This window comes from Tyto alba, unplaced genomic scaffold (assembly GCF_018691265.1).
Source record: "Tyto alba isolate M040663 unplaced genomic scaffold, T.alba_DEE_v4.0 Super-Scaffold_49, whole genome shotgun sequence".
Lineage (NCBI taxonomy): Eukaryota > Metazoa > Chordata > Aves > Strigiformes > Tytonidae > Tyto > Tyto alba.
In genome coordinates this window covers 595089-611383 of record NW_024881325.1, presented here as the reverse complement: position 1 = coordinate 611383, position 16295 = coordinate 595089, and the positions used below count along the sequence as shown (strand labels likewise).

General features: G+C 35.5%; 1 protein-coding gene across 12 annotated transcripts in view; it reads right to left on the bottom strand.

Moving 5' to 3' along the window:
- ATP2B2 (ATPase plasma membrane Ca2+ transporting 2) overlaps positions 1–16295 on the bottom strand; it is a 430835-nt gene that overhangs the window by 16485 nt on the left and 398055 nt on the right. For all 12 annotated transcript variants that reach the window (XM_032995794.2, XM_032995804.2, XM_032995798.2 and 9 more), the window contains 4 exons: positions 14776–14989; positions 11394–11605; positions 8352–8459; positions 4352–4534 (listed from right to left, as the gene is read on the bottom strand). In XM_032995794.2, coding sequence (XP_032851685.1) covers positions 4352–4534; positions 8352–8459; positions 11394–11605; positions 14776–14989 — 717 coding nt within the window. The remainder of the gene's footprint in view (positions 1–4351; positions 4535–8351; positions 8460–11393; positions 11606–14775; positions 14990–16295) is intronic.

Here is a 16295-nt window from a genome sequence, read left to right as displayed (position 1 = left end):
TGGATATAATTCACAGGGGGAGGATGACAAACTTTTCAGAATCTTAAAAGCTGAACATACAGGGCTGTGTTCTGCCTGAAGCCAAGAAAGAATGGAAGAACTTGGCCCAAAAGTTTATCTTTCAAAACCAGAAAACAACAAAGAAGAAAGAGTTCATAGAAATAAATAAATAAATAAACAAATAATGCATCTGCAATTAAGAAGTAATTTTTTAATTACAAAAGAATGTATTTATTTAGAACAATTCGAGTTGCTAAAAAGGAGAAAGTAAATAAGTCATACATCATGAAAAGTTTGACAAATTTCCAACAAAATATAAGATGCAATCATGTTTTTTTCCAATCAGGGGCTACAGGCCTTCGGGTAGAGAAAAAATATACTGTCCTACATTTGAAGCTTATTTGTAAGGTTGGAATTTTTCACCTCTCTCATTTTTCCATATGTTCTATATTCTAGAAGACCTGTATTTTTTGAGGTATGCACAGCTAATAAAAATATCAGTGAATAGCGGTTAAAGAAAAAAAAAAAAAAAAAAGGAACTTATACTAGCAGAATAGTCCTGGCAGAACAAACACTATTCTGATTTTTAACAGAGAACAGATTTTCAGCAAGCATTTCTCTTGTCATAGGACCCAGATCTCATACACCTAATCCCCAACCAGGATATTTTATTTATTTTTTTAATAACTTTTCTGCATGAAATAGAACAATTTCCATTCCACTTACACTGTGCTACTGCAGTGTTTTATATATTAAAAGCTATATGGAAAGTCATAAAATGAGGTGCTAGCTTTTTATCTAACTTCAAAACCACTTGCCAGGAGTGACTTTCATTGCTATAGGGTTTGCATTGGTTCAAGAGAAAAGTTTTAATGCAGAAAGGAAAAGAAAATAGAGTACAGCACCTCTCTGTATTTTTTTAGTATCTAAAGAGGAATAATCTTTTTTCAGTAGCAGTTAACATGTGGCACCTGTATATTTTTCAGGTTTTGCTTTTATTCTCAAAACAGTTCTAGGCGGTTATTTCCCACCTTAAGCAGAAAAAGCAAACTGAATTACAGGATGAATGAGGCAGGGGAGGAAAGAATCAGGCCTGGTGTTGTAAAAATCTGACAGCTTGAAAAATTTTCAAATTTTCACACTTCACAATTTTTCCATACTCGACTCAAGTGTGAAGTAACTAGAGAAACTTTACAGTATACAAATAAAAAAGATGCAATGATTTTCAGTTATTACTCGGATTATGCAGATTTGCCTGGAGATGAAACTTGGTGAACTTTCCAAAGTCTATTAGACCTGCCAAGACGGTATGATTAGTCTTTTCTCTTCCTTCAGAATAAAGACTTTGTGAGAACTGCGACAAAGACTTGATAAAAAAATGCTGAAAACTAGCAGAGGTTGAAAAGTCCTGTCTTTTCTGCAATTTGAGATCACCTTTATATATTTCTGAAACTTGCATAACTAGGATGAATCATTTGTGAAACTTCACATGCCAGTGATCTTCTGAGAGAGCTATCCAGTAAGGAAACACACTGCCATTCAGAGAAGCAGAATATGCATCCATCCAGAGAAGCCCTACAGTATATTCATAAGACAACAAAATATCTAAATGAACAAAAGTAGACAAAAAAAGAAAATCAGAAGTAGACAGTCTCTTTGATGTAGTTATTTGCATTTTCCATACACCTTTATTTAAAGTAAATTCATGCATGTCTTCATAGAAATATGTCTGACATCTCAGTATGAGGAATCAAAAATGGAAGTCCCTTCTCTGGTGTCTAGGTTTGAGCCCTCTGTTTTGTGAGAAGGCGAAAAAAAGAAGAAAAATGTCTTTAGTACTGCAAAGTTTTTGTCGGTTTGGATGAGTATTTATTGGAGCATTACAAGGGAGATCTGTCAGTTACCTGAAAAAAAAAAAAACAACCAACCAGACCCTATCCTAGTTTCTTATAACCGTTTTAGGAGTGAAGGCTTTTGTTGATTCCTGTGGCTATCTGTCCAATAATGACTGAATAGAAAATAAGCAAAAATAAAGATAATCTAATATACAGCACAAGCGTATGATGGTGGAAACTGGACTTGTTAGGATTTGAATGATTGATCTAGTTGTGAGAGTAGTTTATTCCTAATCTTACTGTCATCCTCTTATATATATAAATTGAGGGGATGCTCTACCTTCTTCTTCCGCATCTCCAGAAGTGCATTAGACATCAGAGGATTCTTGCAAATCCTCCAGCTCCCCAAGGATGCAACAGACATCCTCATCTTCTTCCATCAACTCTTCTTTAGCTGGCTTCCTGAGAAATGTAGTACAAGTGTATGAATTCATTTGGATTGGCCACAACACACAGCGCATCGAAGTGCGCTCAGCTCAAGGTCCTTCTAACTATGGATCTAATTTGACCTGCATATACGTTCATCACTCTTTTCTGGACACCTTGGAACTATTTCTGAATCTGTTGGCCCATTTCTTCTTTTCATTATCATTCCACAGATGTGGAATGGATGTAAAAATCAAAGTCACTGAATAAACGAAGTAAGAAAAAAAATCACAGAGGCCTCTTGGCAGGAGAGAAACAATACATCCTACCGGAGATATTTCTACAACTAAGAGCAGAAAGGAAATTAAGAAGATGGATGTTAGCAAAGAAATATAATTCATGTTCATTTTGTTTTAAATAGCATGAAAGAATAATAATTTATCTGTGAATTAAGTGGACAAAGATACGCAGAACTAAAAGCTACCTCTCAGACTAGAAAAAGAACTGAAAGGATGTAATTTGCTTTTTTTGTGCTTGTAGTTGTTTGCACTCACCACAATCAGAAAGACATCCTGACAGAAATGCCAACAGACAACACTCCTCCTATAGCCATCAGGAAGAAAAGAATGCATATTTAGAGGTCATCTTTTCATAAAGATCACCATTACCTGGGCACCTGTTTGTCACCTTTACACTGTGACAATTTGAATTTTCTCTAATGATGAGTGCTCCTGACTCAATAGAGTCAAGACACACAACCTCAAAGCTGAAGATCCGTATTTAATTACTTACCACATAACCTTGGGAATTTACCCAAACCCTTAATCTCCCTAAGTGCAGTTTCCACCTCTTTATTGTTTTTGCTATGCGGATGCACTAGAGACCTAACTGTCTTAGTTTCAGTTAACGGCTTTCCCTCATTTTTTCTAAAATGCATGGCTGCATCTCTTTCTCTGGAAAAAAAGTGTATCAATCTGTAGATGGGAAAAGGGAGAAAGCACTGTTTATCCTGAATGAAGACAAAAATCAAAATCTTCTGAGATAAAAATGTTCTTTAAAAGATTCTTTAAGGAAAAAAATATTTTTCTTAATTATTCACCTCTTTTTCCTGTAAGCATCATGTAAAACATTCACACCTGATATGGCGAGTACATATCTGTCTTTCAGAGCTGCTCTCTTCTGCAAGCTGACACAACTACTTGATCTTAGAAAGACCAAGTAAAGAGCACTGGAGTGCTATAAAACATGCTACTTCACTGCAATGACAAAGGTGAAATAGTTCAAATAACTTTTTTAGCACCACAGGACAAATTTTACTAGATATCCTAATCTATACTATGGTTAGCACTATAATGCATTGGAAATATTTAGTGTATTAAACAATGCCATGGATTTTTGCATTTAGAAAAAGCTGGGCGTTTATTAAAAGAAAAATATATATATTTCTAAGAAATCTTCCATAGCAGCCAACATATACATTTAAATATTTAATGGATGCTTAGGCCCTTACTACTAAAAATAAATCCAGAACCATATTTTTCATTACCTATTAGGAAAGAAAATCAATTCCTTTTAATCATGATATATATATATATGGTAGTGCGAGGAACAGAAAAGATTTTTTTTTTTAGTTAAGTACTTTAGACTCAACAATTTAAATTACTCTGTTACTGCAGAAGTCGCAGCAACATTTTTGACAAAATAAACCAGGATCTTTTAAAAAGCCTTCGTAACATTTTGCTAGCCATTGTCACAGCTAACATTTTCCAAGTAGCACTATTTTATGAGCTGTCATCACTGAAGTAGAAAATGAATCTCCATTCACTGTAGTCTCAAGGTATTCCTATTTTTGCATATTTTCATTTTATAATCTTTCCACTTTATCTCTTCTGCTATACTCACACACCTCTGTTCAGCTCGCCTATTTTACTTTTTCATGCATTCCTCCTTTGAAAACAATAAAGCAATTAACTAGTACTATCGTTCACACACACGAACACTCTGTGGCTTTCCTTATAACATTACCTTGCCTTGATTCAAATATTAAGCATTTTTTTTCTAGACCATGGGGGCATTTACTTTTAGCATACCTGGGTTTGGATTCTGTTGAGCCCTCTGAACCAGAGAATTTGTCCACGTCGAAGTTCTCTCTCTGCGTGATCAATTTCTTCAACATCTTCATTGAGTTCCTCTTCAGGGACCTCCTCCTTCTCAGTGAGCCTCCCTGCCTCCTTTAAAAACTTTAGCCTACTTGTTGGGATGGTTGCAATGACCTAAAATTATAAAAAAAGTACTGAAAACATAAGCCTCATTCAATAACAACAGTATAATAATCTACTAATTGCAAAAGAATACTGATATTTTCATTAGATCCATAATCTTTCAGGAAAGCTACGTATATTCATAATAGTACTCTACGCTTATACAACCTAATTTTAGTCCAAAAATACTTTGATTACTGCATAAACAATTAGCATTACTTGCATTGTTAAACCACGCTGGCAATACACAGCTACAGAGCAAGTTTAATGCTGGGAAAAATGTTGTCCTTGCTCAAAAATTAAAAGATGGAAGTACTTGAATGTAATTATTTAAAGAAAACTTAGTAAGACTGATAATTCTGCAATAAGAGTTTGCGTATTTCTAATGACTGATAATAATCTACTGTATGTTAATGGCAGCTTAAAGTTAGTTGCATCTCTTGCTTATAAATCTTCTCACACTACGTTGGTTCACATATTCAGCTTCCCTTTGTTTCAGCAAGTTGAAATGCTTTTCTTAGCTTTCATCAAAAATGAGGTTTCTGAAAGGCAGGGGTTTGACTGTCTCCCTCTTGGTGTTCTTATAGGGCAATCTCCTACTCTGTGTCCTTATTACTTGTAATTTCTGATTAGTGCAGCCTCTCTTCTTATTCTGTTTGTCCACCAAAGTTGTCCTTGGAAGTAATTAATACAGGAGATGGCTAACAATCTTAAAAAGCTGCAAATACTGTAGTTAGACATTGTTATAACAAAATTATTTTAAATACATTTCAGTGTTACCCTCTTGGGCACTCATTTTCTCTTTGCTTTGTCAGCTTGAATAAAAATATGAGCAGACAGCTATCTAAACAAGACATTGCCTGGAACATACTGAACGCTTCAAAAAAAATCTCCTACAAAGTTAACTATTAGACTCATTTAGCAAAGAAGTGCTGTAATTTTCTTTCTGGTTTGTCTTTGTTTCAGCAGTGAGCAATCACATCTCTGAAGTCCAAATGTGTGAAAGATGGAAACAGAATCAGACAGTTGCAGGAAAGTTGCTGAGAATGTATCTTACAGTTTTGGAAAACTGTAGTGGATACAGTGAAGGCACATGAAAAGGGACCAAATATTTTCAGGACGAAAATAAACTGTTGAGCTTGCTAAGTGTCTTCTTGAACTTCATGCTCCACAATTCCACTTTTATTACATTATTTTTAAAGACAGATAAAGAAATGTAAAAAAAAAAAAAAAGCCATTTCACACTACTACAGAACCTTTTTAAAATGCATTTTGAGGTTTAAAAAAGAAGATGTCATCTTGGAAAATTGATGAATTGGTGTGATATGAGCAAAGACAAAGAAAAGGTAAGTGCTAGTCATTCAAATACTGACTGAAACTCCTTCAGCCTCCCAGCTTTCAAAACACTGTAATGCCAGCACTGTACAGTAAGAAGCTACTTGAGGCTGTTTGGTGTCTGATGAAACTGCTGGTGATTAAGTACTTGCAAGACAGCTGACATAGGAACAACGGTATTTAGGAGTGGTTCTGTGTGATAGAACATACCTCTCCTTCCTGACCTCTCTCAGCCAGGCTGATAGATTCTGCTCTAATTCTTTTCTTAGGGAGTTTACATGTCTTTTTGTTTGTTCATTCGTTTTCCACATCAGCAGACACCTGCTCAGTTCAGGTAATGGCAGACTCAACAGACTTGGAGGTAGATTAAGGAACTAAATATTCCCAGGAAAATTACCACAGTTTAAAAAAGCGATTAATAATATTGGAAATGTAACATTAAGTATTTTAGAAAGACCTGGTTTTCAGAAGTGCTGAGAGGCACCTTTTAAAAAACTGTCCCTCAAAGCATCTCAGATTGGCTTCCTAGAAATTACACATTAAATCACTTCTAAAAGTGACAGCTTTAACATCCAAACTTTAAAATCTTGATTGGTTTTAGTGGTTCACAAAAACAGCAGGTTTGGGAGACCGATAAAACAAAGGGATAACAAATTTGTTTTGTGCTGAACTGGAATTAGTCATAGCAGAGGAGAAAAGGCTGAGAAGGAAGAGAAGCACCTCTCTGCTGAAGGAAAAGTCTCTACCTTATTGTAGAGCTCCGTAAAGAGAGGACTTGCCGCAGGCTGTAAATCATGTAAATAATGCATTTTTTTAGCTTGTGTTTTTCTTTTCTGGTCACTACTGACTACAAGAGAAAGATTTTTTTTTTATCCCTCTGTATTTGTTTTATGTAAAACTGTAGTCTTTTCAGTGATAAACTTGTTGAGGTATACCAATACCAGTTTTAATTTAATGGCTAGGATCTTGCAATAAGGCTTGGGCAACTATGCCCATCTTTAAATTGAAAACAGATGCTGATATTATTCTTAGTTTTCAATGATTATGTAATAACCACATATAATAGAATTTAGAAGCCAAATAGTACCTTGAACAAAGGCTGTGGGAAGTTCTTCACAGCTGAATGATCTAATAAAACAGCCAGGATTTTTCTCCCTTTCCCTGCTTTTCTTCCCCCCTCCCTAAATTGGTATTTTCCAGAAAGCTGAAAACAAATCTTTTCTTTGCAAGAATTATCAAACTGATTTTAGCTCTTCCTCCTGCAACGTCATAAATCAAACCCCATCTTCAGGTAATAATCACAGTACGACAATCTAATAGTGGTGGTTTTCAGCAACATATACATTAAAAGCTATCAGGACTCTGAGCTTATTTCTTCAAAAATATCTGAGGCCCAACTGTCCAAAAAGTTAATTTTTTCCATAAGAGAACAAATTATCAGTTCTGAAAACTAGCATCTATTCATTATGATTCCATCAGAACCACTTCAGTATTCAGCTGCAGTTGGCAAGTGTTTGCCTGTTTCTTCACAGTGACAAACTAGTTGGTCTGTATGTATTTGCACATCTGAGAGGCAAAATGTAACTTTACATTTTCCACATATTTTTTTACTGTCAGGTGACATCAACTTAAATACCTTAATAATGAATGTAAAGATGAAAAAAATAACATTGTTATTATCTTTGCAATACTTGTTTGTACATAAAAGAATAATGTAATATTTTAGCAATACTGATTGTATCTGTTTCCAGACAGATAAACACGTAACTTCTTTAATTATCTAACACTTATTTTTACATCTCTAGATAATTTTGTATTAACTAATGATGACACATGTTGCAGCAGAATTTTTAAATGACACATGAATTAAACTGCACTATTCTGCAACTATTACAGGAAAAAAATCCTTTTTCTTTCATCCCCTGGTTGAGACACAGCAGGTGGATGGAGGATCACTGCAGGTGTATATTAAATGCACTGGACTTAGTCCTGAGCCAGCAACAAGGCTATCATGGACTGACAGAATGGCGGTTTCAGTGAGGGAATGAGTGGGTTGACATAGAACTTGAACTTCTTTTCACTTTCAAAAATTTGCCATGGCTAAGCATGCACATGCCACATTGGGTACTCAGTTGCAGGGAAGGTTACAGTGCGTTTGCCCTTACTGTACTTTTTTTGTGACTAAAGGACTAGGTTATGAATCAAACACCTTTCATGAAAAAGTCTAATTGAAGACCTCAATTATAGCACACCCTGCTTAGGGAAAGAAAAGACGAAAATTAACAAAAATCAAAAGGAACAGTGTGTGAAATTATCCTTACTACTATATCTGTTCTTGAAGTACTTAGAGAGCGCCCTGTATTTCAACGTGCACTAAATATGACATTGTGAGAGATCAAGGAAACACCAGTAAAGCAGGATTATGAACAATGTCAGGTCTTTGACTGGCTTATAAAAACAGAAGGAAGAAACGTGCATATTGCTGAACGCTTACCTGACCCCATACGAGTTCTCCTAATCCAATAAATACACACCACATCCACTGGTCAAGCTGCAGAGGAGAACAGCTAAATGGTTTTCCTCCAAACTGGACAATTACTATCTGCAAAGAAAAGCAGGTAAGGAAAGGGGTAAATATTTTCTGGAGGAAAACAAACAAAGCCAGCAAAACACTCCCCCAGCCCAACCCCCCCCCCCCCCCATCCTCCCAAAAACCAAAACAAAACCCAAACCCCAGCAAAAAACCCCACCAACTTTCAGTCATATTTAACTTTGTTTTTCTACATATTATAGCTCTGCTTGGTTGATTCCAACATATTTTACCAGTAGAATAGTCAAAAGTAGTATTAACAATCTATTGTGTAGTGAATCTAAAGAGCACCCAAAATCAAAATACTATCTTATATTCCAAATACATCATTTGACATTCTTAGGGGGCACTAAGTCAAGCTACCAGAAGTACATTTTTGGAACCTATACAGCAAAAGCTGCAGAATCTCAGTCACTAAAAACCAAACCACACAAACTTATGCACCCTGAATTAAAGGTCAGAAAAAGCCATACCAGTTCAGACCAAGGCTTCCTTAGCCTCATGTCTAACGACAGTCATATATTAATGCCCAGGAAGAAAGAAAACAGGACTGTTCCCATGCATTCTCCCAGCTTCTGAGTATTCTCAGATGGGGATATGTTGACCCTCATGTAGTTTATTTTGGAATGCCCACTGCATGAGAGATTATTCCTTCTAATTAACATTTTACTGTACACTTATCGATGTGTTATCATGGATAGACTAATAGTCTACCAAAATCTAGTCTTGTTGGAGAAGGAGGATGGGAAAACCACACATCTTGCAGCAGGATAACCAACACACAGAGAATGTGAACAAATTTCTAAACCTGGTTAGATTAAGAAGGTTTTGCTAACTGAAAATCAGATATTATTGATATTTTTTTATTAGTAGTGCTGCTGCAAACCCAGGGACCTGAAATCACAAAGCAGAGATTGAAATTGCCAAAGTCTGCAAAAGAGAAGCCCAGCGTAAGATACAAAATAACACTAATACATAAAGTGATTGCTTTCCTATGTGAGTGAATAAACACAGCCTATGAATACAAACTCATTCCATGCAAAGTCCAAATATATGGGAAGAAGGAAGGGGACAGAGAATGGAAGGTGGCAGATAGGAAGGAGGAAAATGACTGGAGACAGTAAAGAAAGAGATAAAGAAAAATTGTGAATATGATGCTAAAATTGTAAGAACTCCATATTAAGAAATTTATAAGTGTGATACGGTAGATATGGAGTATTTTAATCCATCTTTACAACATATTTTAAACCATAATTGCAACAGTCTCCTATATTCACTTTGAAAATTTAGCCACTTCATCTGGATTTTTTCTTTATAGAGGGGTTTAGGAGGAAGACTAAACTAAACTAATAGTTAATGGAACTATTGCACTCAGAGATGAAATATGAAAGCCTGTACTTCACAGAAAGTGTAGTAAATACATATGGAACTAAGAAAGTTTTACATATAAAATAAAAACATTTCTGTAATCTCCCATATCCATGTACATAATCCATGCTCCTGAAGACAATCATTTCCTCTTTACAATAAAATGCTCAGCTCACACATCCAGAATAAGAAACACTCTTCTGACATTTCTTCAGCAAGCAATATTATGCAAAGCTGTATTTCCACAGCATGAAGTGGAAAATCAATAGAAAGATTAACCTTGTGTTGTCTCTCCTAAAATTACCTGAATTTAAAAAGAGACTTACAAGCAAGTAAGAGTCACAACCTAAGTACTCTTATGCTACAATGTCCTTTTAAATTCACTGTCAGAGTGCAAACCTACTGTTTTGTACTAGGTATGATACTTTACTACTTCAGCTACTAGGAAAGCAAGGAAGAGTGAGTAAAATCAGCAGCCAATTCAAAAATGTGGCTAGCAGCTAGATGACACTTTTCCTTCAGCCAGACAACTGAGTAGAGTGATGCTTTAAACAAAGAAAACATCCTCAAACCTTACGCAAGATCAAGAAAAAAAATATATATAAAAAAGAGATGATTGTGAATTTGTCAGGCCCGTCCTAAAGGCACTTTAGTTCATGAAGTAAACCCATGGTTTTGCACTAGCTGTTAAAGACCATCACTATCGAGTTCTACAACCAATCACTGCTGTCCTTTCTCCCTCCCTTAGTTTACTGAGTGGTTCCCCTTCCCTGTTTCAAACAAATATAGCCTAGATTCAAATAGCTCCATCCTCCTCCTTAGTCCTTCCACAAGAAAGGTCCCAATACTGAGAGCTTCCCGGATGCCACTGGAGAATTGAGCAGTAATGGCAAGCTAGAAATTGCTCAACTCTGAGCAATTGGGAGGGCTGCAGTAGACTTCTAAATGGTAATGTCTGATGGCATCAGGTACAGGCCAGGTGCCAGCAAATGGATAGATACAGGAGCAGAAGGAACAATTAGAGTTTTCTTACAGAAGAAAAATTAGATTTGCTTAGAAAAAGTCTGTATTTCTGTAATTATGTTCACATATGACTGGGACAGCAAACTCACAAGATGGACATGGAAATTATTACCAAGAACATTGAGTAGCATTTGGCAGCAGCATTTAACCTCAGAAGAACAGATCAGCTTTAGCTATTTGAAGGTCAATTTGTCTATTCATGGAGTAGTAAATCAATGTAAAATGCTTTGTGGCTATTGTTTGGTATACTATTTGATAACGTCTTCTAATAAAACCCAGTTACAATATCAACAAATCATGATGGCTGTTAATATTGTACATCTTCAGATTAATTTAAGATTTGACCTAGTTATAATGATGAAAATTTACGCTGTATGAGTAGGGTTACGTAACATTTTCCACTACTGACAGCTGTATTGAGAAAATATGTGAAACCAGGTGGTTTACTACTAGGTGTGCCTCCTATAGCATTTAGATTTCAAGGAAAAACACACAGCAAAAAACCTTAAGGTGAATTTCTGATGAATAGTTACTAATTCTTGCCCATATCATTACCTGAATAGTAAATGTACCCAGTACAATAGTGCAAAAAATAGGATTTCTGAAGATGCCATCAAAGACATTTCTTTCGCCATGGATTTTCCGTGCGTTGATTTCATTGAAAAGCTGCATCATGACAAAGGTGTTGAAGATAATTGTGTAATGCTCTGAAGGAGGAGAGTGAAGTGGTGCATTCCTCCCACTGTCAATCTTAAACATTTTCTCACCTAGGCATAAGACAAAAATAAAGGTTTCCACTAGAACAAATTAATCAAACTTAAATTTATATTCCTCTCATTTGCTTTAGCTAGTTGCCTCGTGTTCTGCTTTACCAGCTTGTTTTCTCTCTGCACTTACTGTAACACAGAATTTATAACACCAGTGAGCAAGACATCTAAACTTCACGAGCAAGAACCTTCTCAAATTATGACTTTTATCTAACAACTCAGTACACCTACGCAGTAGTTTTCAGTAGTGCTTTTCCTCTAATGAAGTAGTAATTATTCTAAGAAGTCAATTCTTTCTGATGTACTGAAAACTTGAGATCACTGACAATGTATTTGCTATTTTTTCAATAATTAGAAGCAACCACTCTTCAGCAGTTTTTACACACCTGCTAATCCAGTATGGCATAACTCCTGACAGGCATTCAAGGACATTAATGATAAAAACCACAGACGTTCCTGGTTTTAAATAAATTTGGTTTTGATCACTCTCTGCTAGTCTGCTTTGAAAGCACACCATGAGGCATTGCTTTTTATTTCGACCATCTGACTCTTACTTTTAGATCTGACCAATAAAAAAAGCAAAGTATAACGTTTGGCTTTCAGGGCTGCAAGTGCACATTGCCAGCTCATGTCCAATATTCATCCAATTTCTGATATGCAAAGTTTACAGATAACATACAGTTACTGAAAGAGGCATTGTTTTAAAGTAAGGATGGGGCATTCACATGAAAGTGTAAACACTGAATGAAATGAGAGCAAAGAAGATTATCACAATAATACTCATTTTTGTAACCAGTGTCTTGTTAATAAAAACAAATTAGAACTTGAACATTTTTCTGATATCCCACTCACATTATATTCAGAGTATCTGGAGAAAGAAGGAGAAAGGTTTCCTCAGGTTTTCCCCTGAGGTTGTTAATTCCATCATTTTTTTTTGCCTTGGGATATTTGAGCAGTTCATGTTCAAGGCACTGGCACTAAAGACCATGTTTCCAAAGAAATAATTTGGCTATAAAGTCTTTTGACAGAAAGTAGATTACAATATCACAAATATATATCAGTAACACAATATAAGGCCACAAAATTTAGACTGAGGGAGAGCAGAGATTTTTAAGAAGATTATACATCTCCAGAGAGATAACAAACTATGGGAAAACATTCCCCTTACTACATATAAATAATAAATGAAAAAAAAAGAATAATGAAAGCAAACTGATAACATAATTTTATCCTCTATAGATACACACACACATATATACAAACATTACATCTATTTGCTTTTATTCAGTGTAGACACAAACATATGAATAATACTTTCCTCAGTGCGAATATCTGTCCTTAAGTCTTTATTATTGCACTTCATTACTTAATTGGCAAAGCAGAACATGCTGCTATTGTGGAATGGCAGAGGTTAAACCCATAACTAGTATCTATTTCCAAACACATTCCAAAAGGCATTATAGTATATCGACTTTAAGTTTATTACACCTAGTTGCTGAGGCTAAGATTTTTTTATACTACAGTTTGACAGAACTAGACAGTGACTTCTGGATTTCTGATGTGCCTGAAGTCTCAAAGACATTATTGTCTGTTCAAACACAATGTATTTATTGCCACATCGCAGAAAAAATAGAAAAACCTGATGTACTAGTCTCTACAGTAGCCTACTACAAAAAAAGGAAGTATTACTTGATCAAAATGTAAATAATTCTCATTAATTTGGAATTTATTTATTGAAACACTGAGTTTAGAACATCACCTCCCTGCAAAGCTGGGCCTTATGGAGTTTAGAAAGGAAAAGACTGTATTTCCTAGGCTTATCAGAAAATTGGCTGGGCTGCATCCTTCAAAGTATGCATGGGTTTTCCAGAGACTCACAGAAGTAATTATAATAGGGTGAAAAAGCCTGGTTTTCTTTTCATCAGAGCTCAGTATAAAGTATTTTAAACCATACAACTCATCAAAAAGCCATTAAAACTCCCCATAAAGTTCCCAGAAGTTCTCTTTCCAACATTCGTATCATATGAATTACCAAGACCTTCTAACACCTGCTTCAGAGAATCTGAAATTACAATTTCCTTAGACTCACTAGATATTCTCAATACACTGTAAACTTAACAATATTACACACCATCTCTCTTCAAAACCTGGCAATTATTTTGGTTTAAATAGCTCCACCTTCAACAGACCATCACCACCTGTGAACATTCCAAATATGCTGCCAGTTGGTAAGGTGGTGCAAGACTTTCACAATGGAGCTCAAAAAACTCATAAGGATCATAAATGTACATGTACAGCTTATTTAGGTGTCTGTATATAAAGAAAAAAATCTGAATGACAACTCATGTAATTTAACAGCAATGATATAGTGACAAGAACACAGCACGCAATTGATAAAATTATCAGTTCTTTGAGCAGGTTCACTTATTATTGTGGAGCAACAAAATCTATTATTAGCCCCTACTATTCCCTGCAGCAAGAAACATTCCTCCTTCTTCCCTCCCCTCTCCAAAATATAACTTACAAAAACCATCTGTTGCTAGCAAGCCTGAAGAAGAGTCAAGTAATCTAATAAATTAGACTTTTTTTCCCCTTTTCATATCCATTATAGATATTAAATGTCAAAACAGTGTTATCTGTATTACTTAATACTGATTACTTGCGTATCTATACTACTTAAGAACAGCATTATGTCTTGCCTATGGGGAACATTTTGCTCCTGATCAGAGCTTCTCCAGATATTGGTAAAATGGATCTTGATTTTTGTTGGGTTTTTTAATTTGTTCTTACATGCCTAGTAAAGATGTCAAGTCTCAAAATGAAATGTCAGTATAGATGAAGCAGGCTAGATATTCTGATTAAAACATAACCGTCTACGCTATGCTTTAACATCCACTTTTGCCAACCTACATTTTGGTAGAAGGCAAAAAAGCTCACTGAGGCCCTTCCCAATGCAAACAACATGAAAGGTGAGTAAATCCCAGTATTGCATCTGTTCTGTTTCCCCTGCTGTTTCTGACCCCATTAAAGAGCTTGGTCCCACTTGCAGTTTAACTATGACAGACGTAATACATGTGCATTAAGTGGTCACATTTAAAGCATTTTGACATGTCAGGCTACAAGACCTAGATGCTTCCAAACTAAGCAACAAGCCTAAGAAACTTTCTTACCAACAAAAAGAAGTGTAAATATGAGAGTAAGCTGATAAACAGCGTGGCCCAGAATGTTCTTCATCATGGTACGGGATATAAGGGGTTTGTTCCTGCCATATGGCTTTCGTAGCAATAGAGCCTCTGTTGGAGGTTCGGTGGCCAAAGCAAGTGAGGCAAAGGTGTCCATAATGAGATTGACCCACAACATCTGAACAGCTTTGAGAGGAGAGTCCTGTGGAGACAAATTAGGAAGTTACGTATTTCCTAGAAAAATAATTGTTGTGAGGTCACTGACTGTGATTTCGTTTCTTCCTGTGTGACTGCAAGCAGTGCTGAAGACAGGACCCTGAAATACACGGACCTCTGGTCTGACCTACTATGACTTTGCTTATATTTCTTATGCAACACCAGAATCACAGGAAGCACCATAATCCGAGCAAAGAAAAATTATTTCTCTTCATCGTTTAAAACAGGAATATTTAGTGTCACACAATTCTTATAAAGCATAACATTAATATTTTGTAATATATATTACAATACACTCCGTTACTTCATGCATCATGGTTATATTTTCAGCTGAATTTAGGTAACTAGGTAATACAAGTGAAAGTTGTTTTCCTGGAAGAAAAATTATACTGCAACAATTTTAAAAGTAATGTTTCCTCTTACTATAACCTTCCCATCTTTTTTCAGAAACAGCTTGAAATTAGTAAAAATTTATGATACAGTTACTGAGACATTTTAATATAGCCTAAAGAAAACCTTTTAAAAACAGTAGTGACAAAAAAAATACTTTAAATTGGAAATATCAGGCATATTTTGAAACTCACTGAACTGTATCAAATGTGCAAAAGTAAGAAGAGCTTTATTATGTTACTGGGTAACAAGATAGCATATTTGAAACTACGGAAGGGAAAAGAAAAAAAATGTTACTACTTTTCAGGAAGAAGTATGTATTTTCTGAAGCAGATCGCCAACCGCTAGAAGGAGCTCCTTCCTCACTTAATTCAAGAAAGAGTCTATGGTCATAATACAGAGGACTTCAGATCATGTTTATAAAAAACCCCACAAAAGTAAATAAATAAAGCAACCTAACACAGATCTCAGGAGATCTCCAGATGACTATTATAAAGTTTTGATTTGTAATTCATTGGGGCATCTGTAATGATAGATGCAATTGCTTCAAGGAGGAAGGAATCAGGAAAAATGAAGAAGGTTCGTTTCGTTTGTTTTTTTTATCTAACAACCTCCTATGCCTTCATACTGAATACAATATGGGCAGCATTAGCAAGGCCTGCTTCCTGTTTCAAATAGATGGTTTTTATTAGGAAAACAGAATCTCAAAAGTAGTAGGGTATCAGTATGATAAAATTTTATAATAGGAGTTCTACAGTGTGAAAGCTGGAAGATCAGAGCACTATTTTTAGGCATTACATTACCATGATGCTGCAGTAGTAAAGCAGAGAAATTTATGGAACAGCATACAAGCCAAATCAAAGCCAACAAAAATATCTTATGAGCACTGCCCTGTTCTTCAA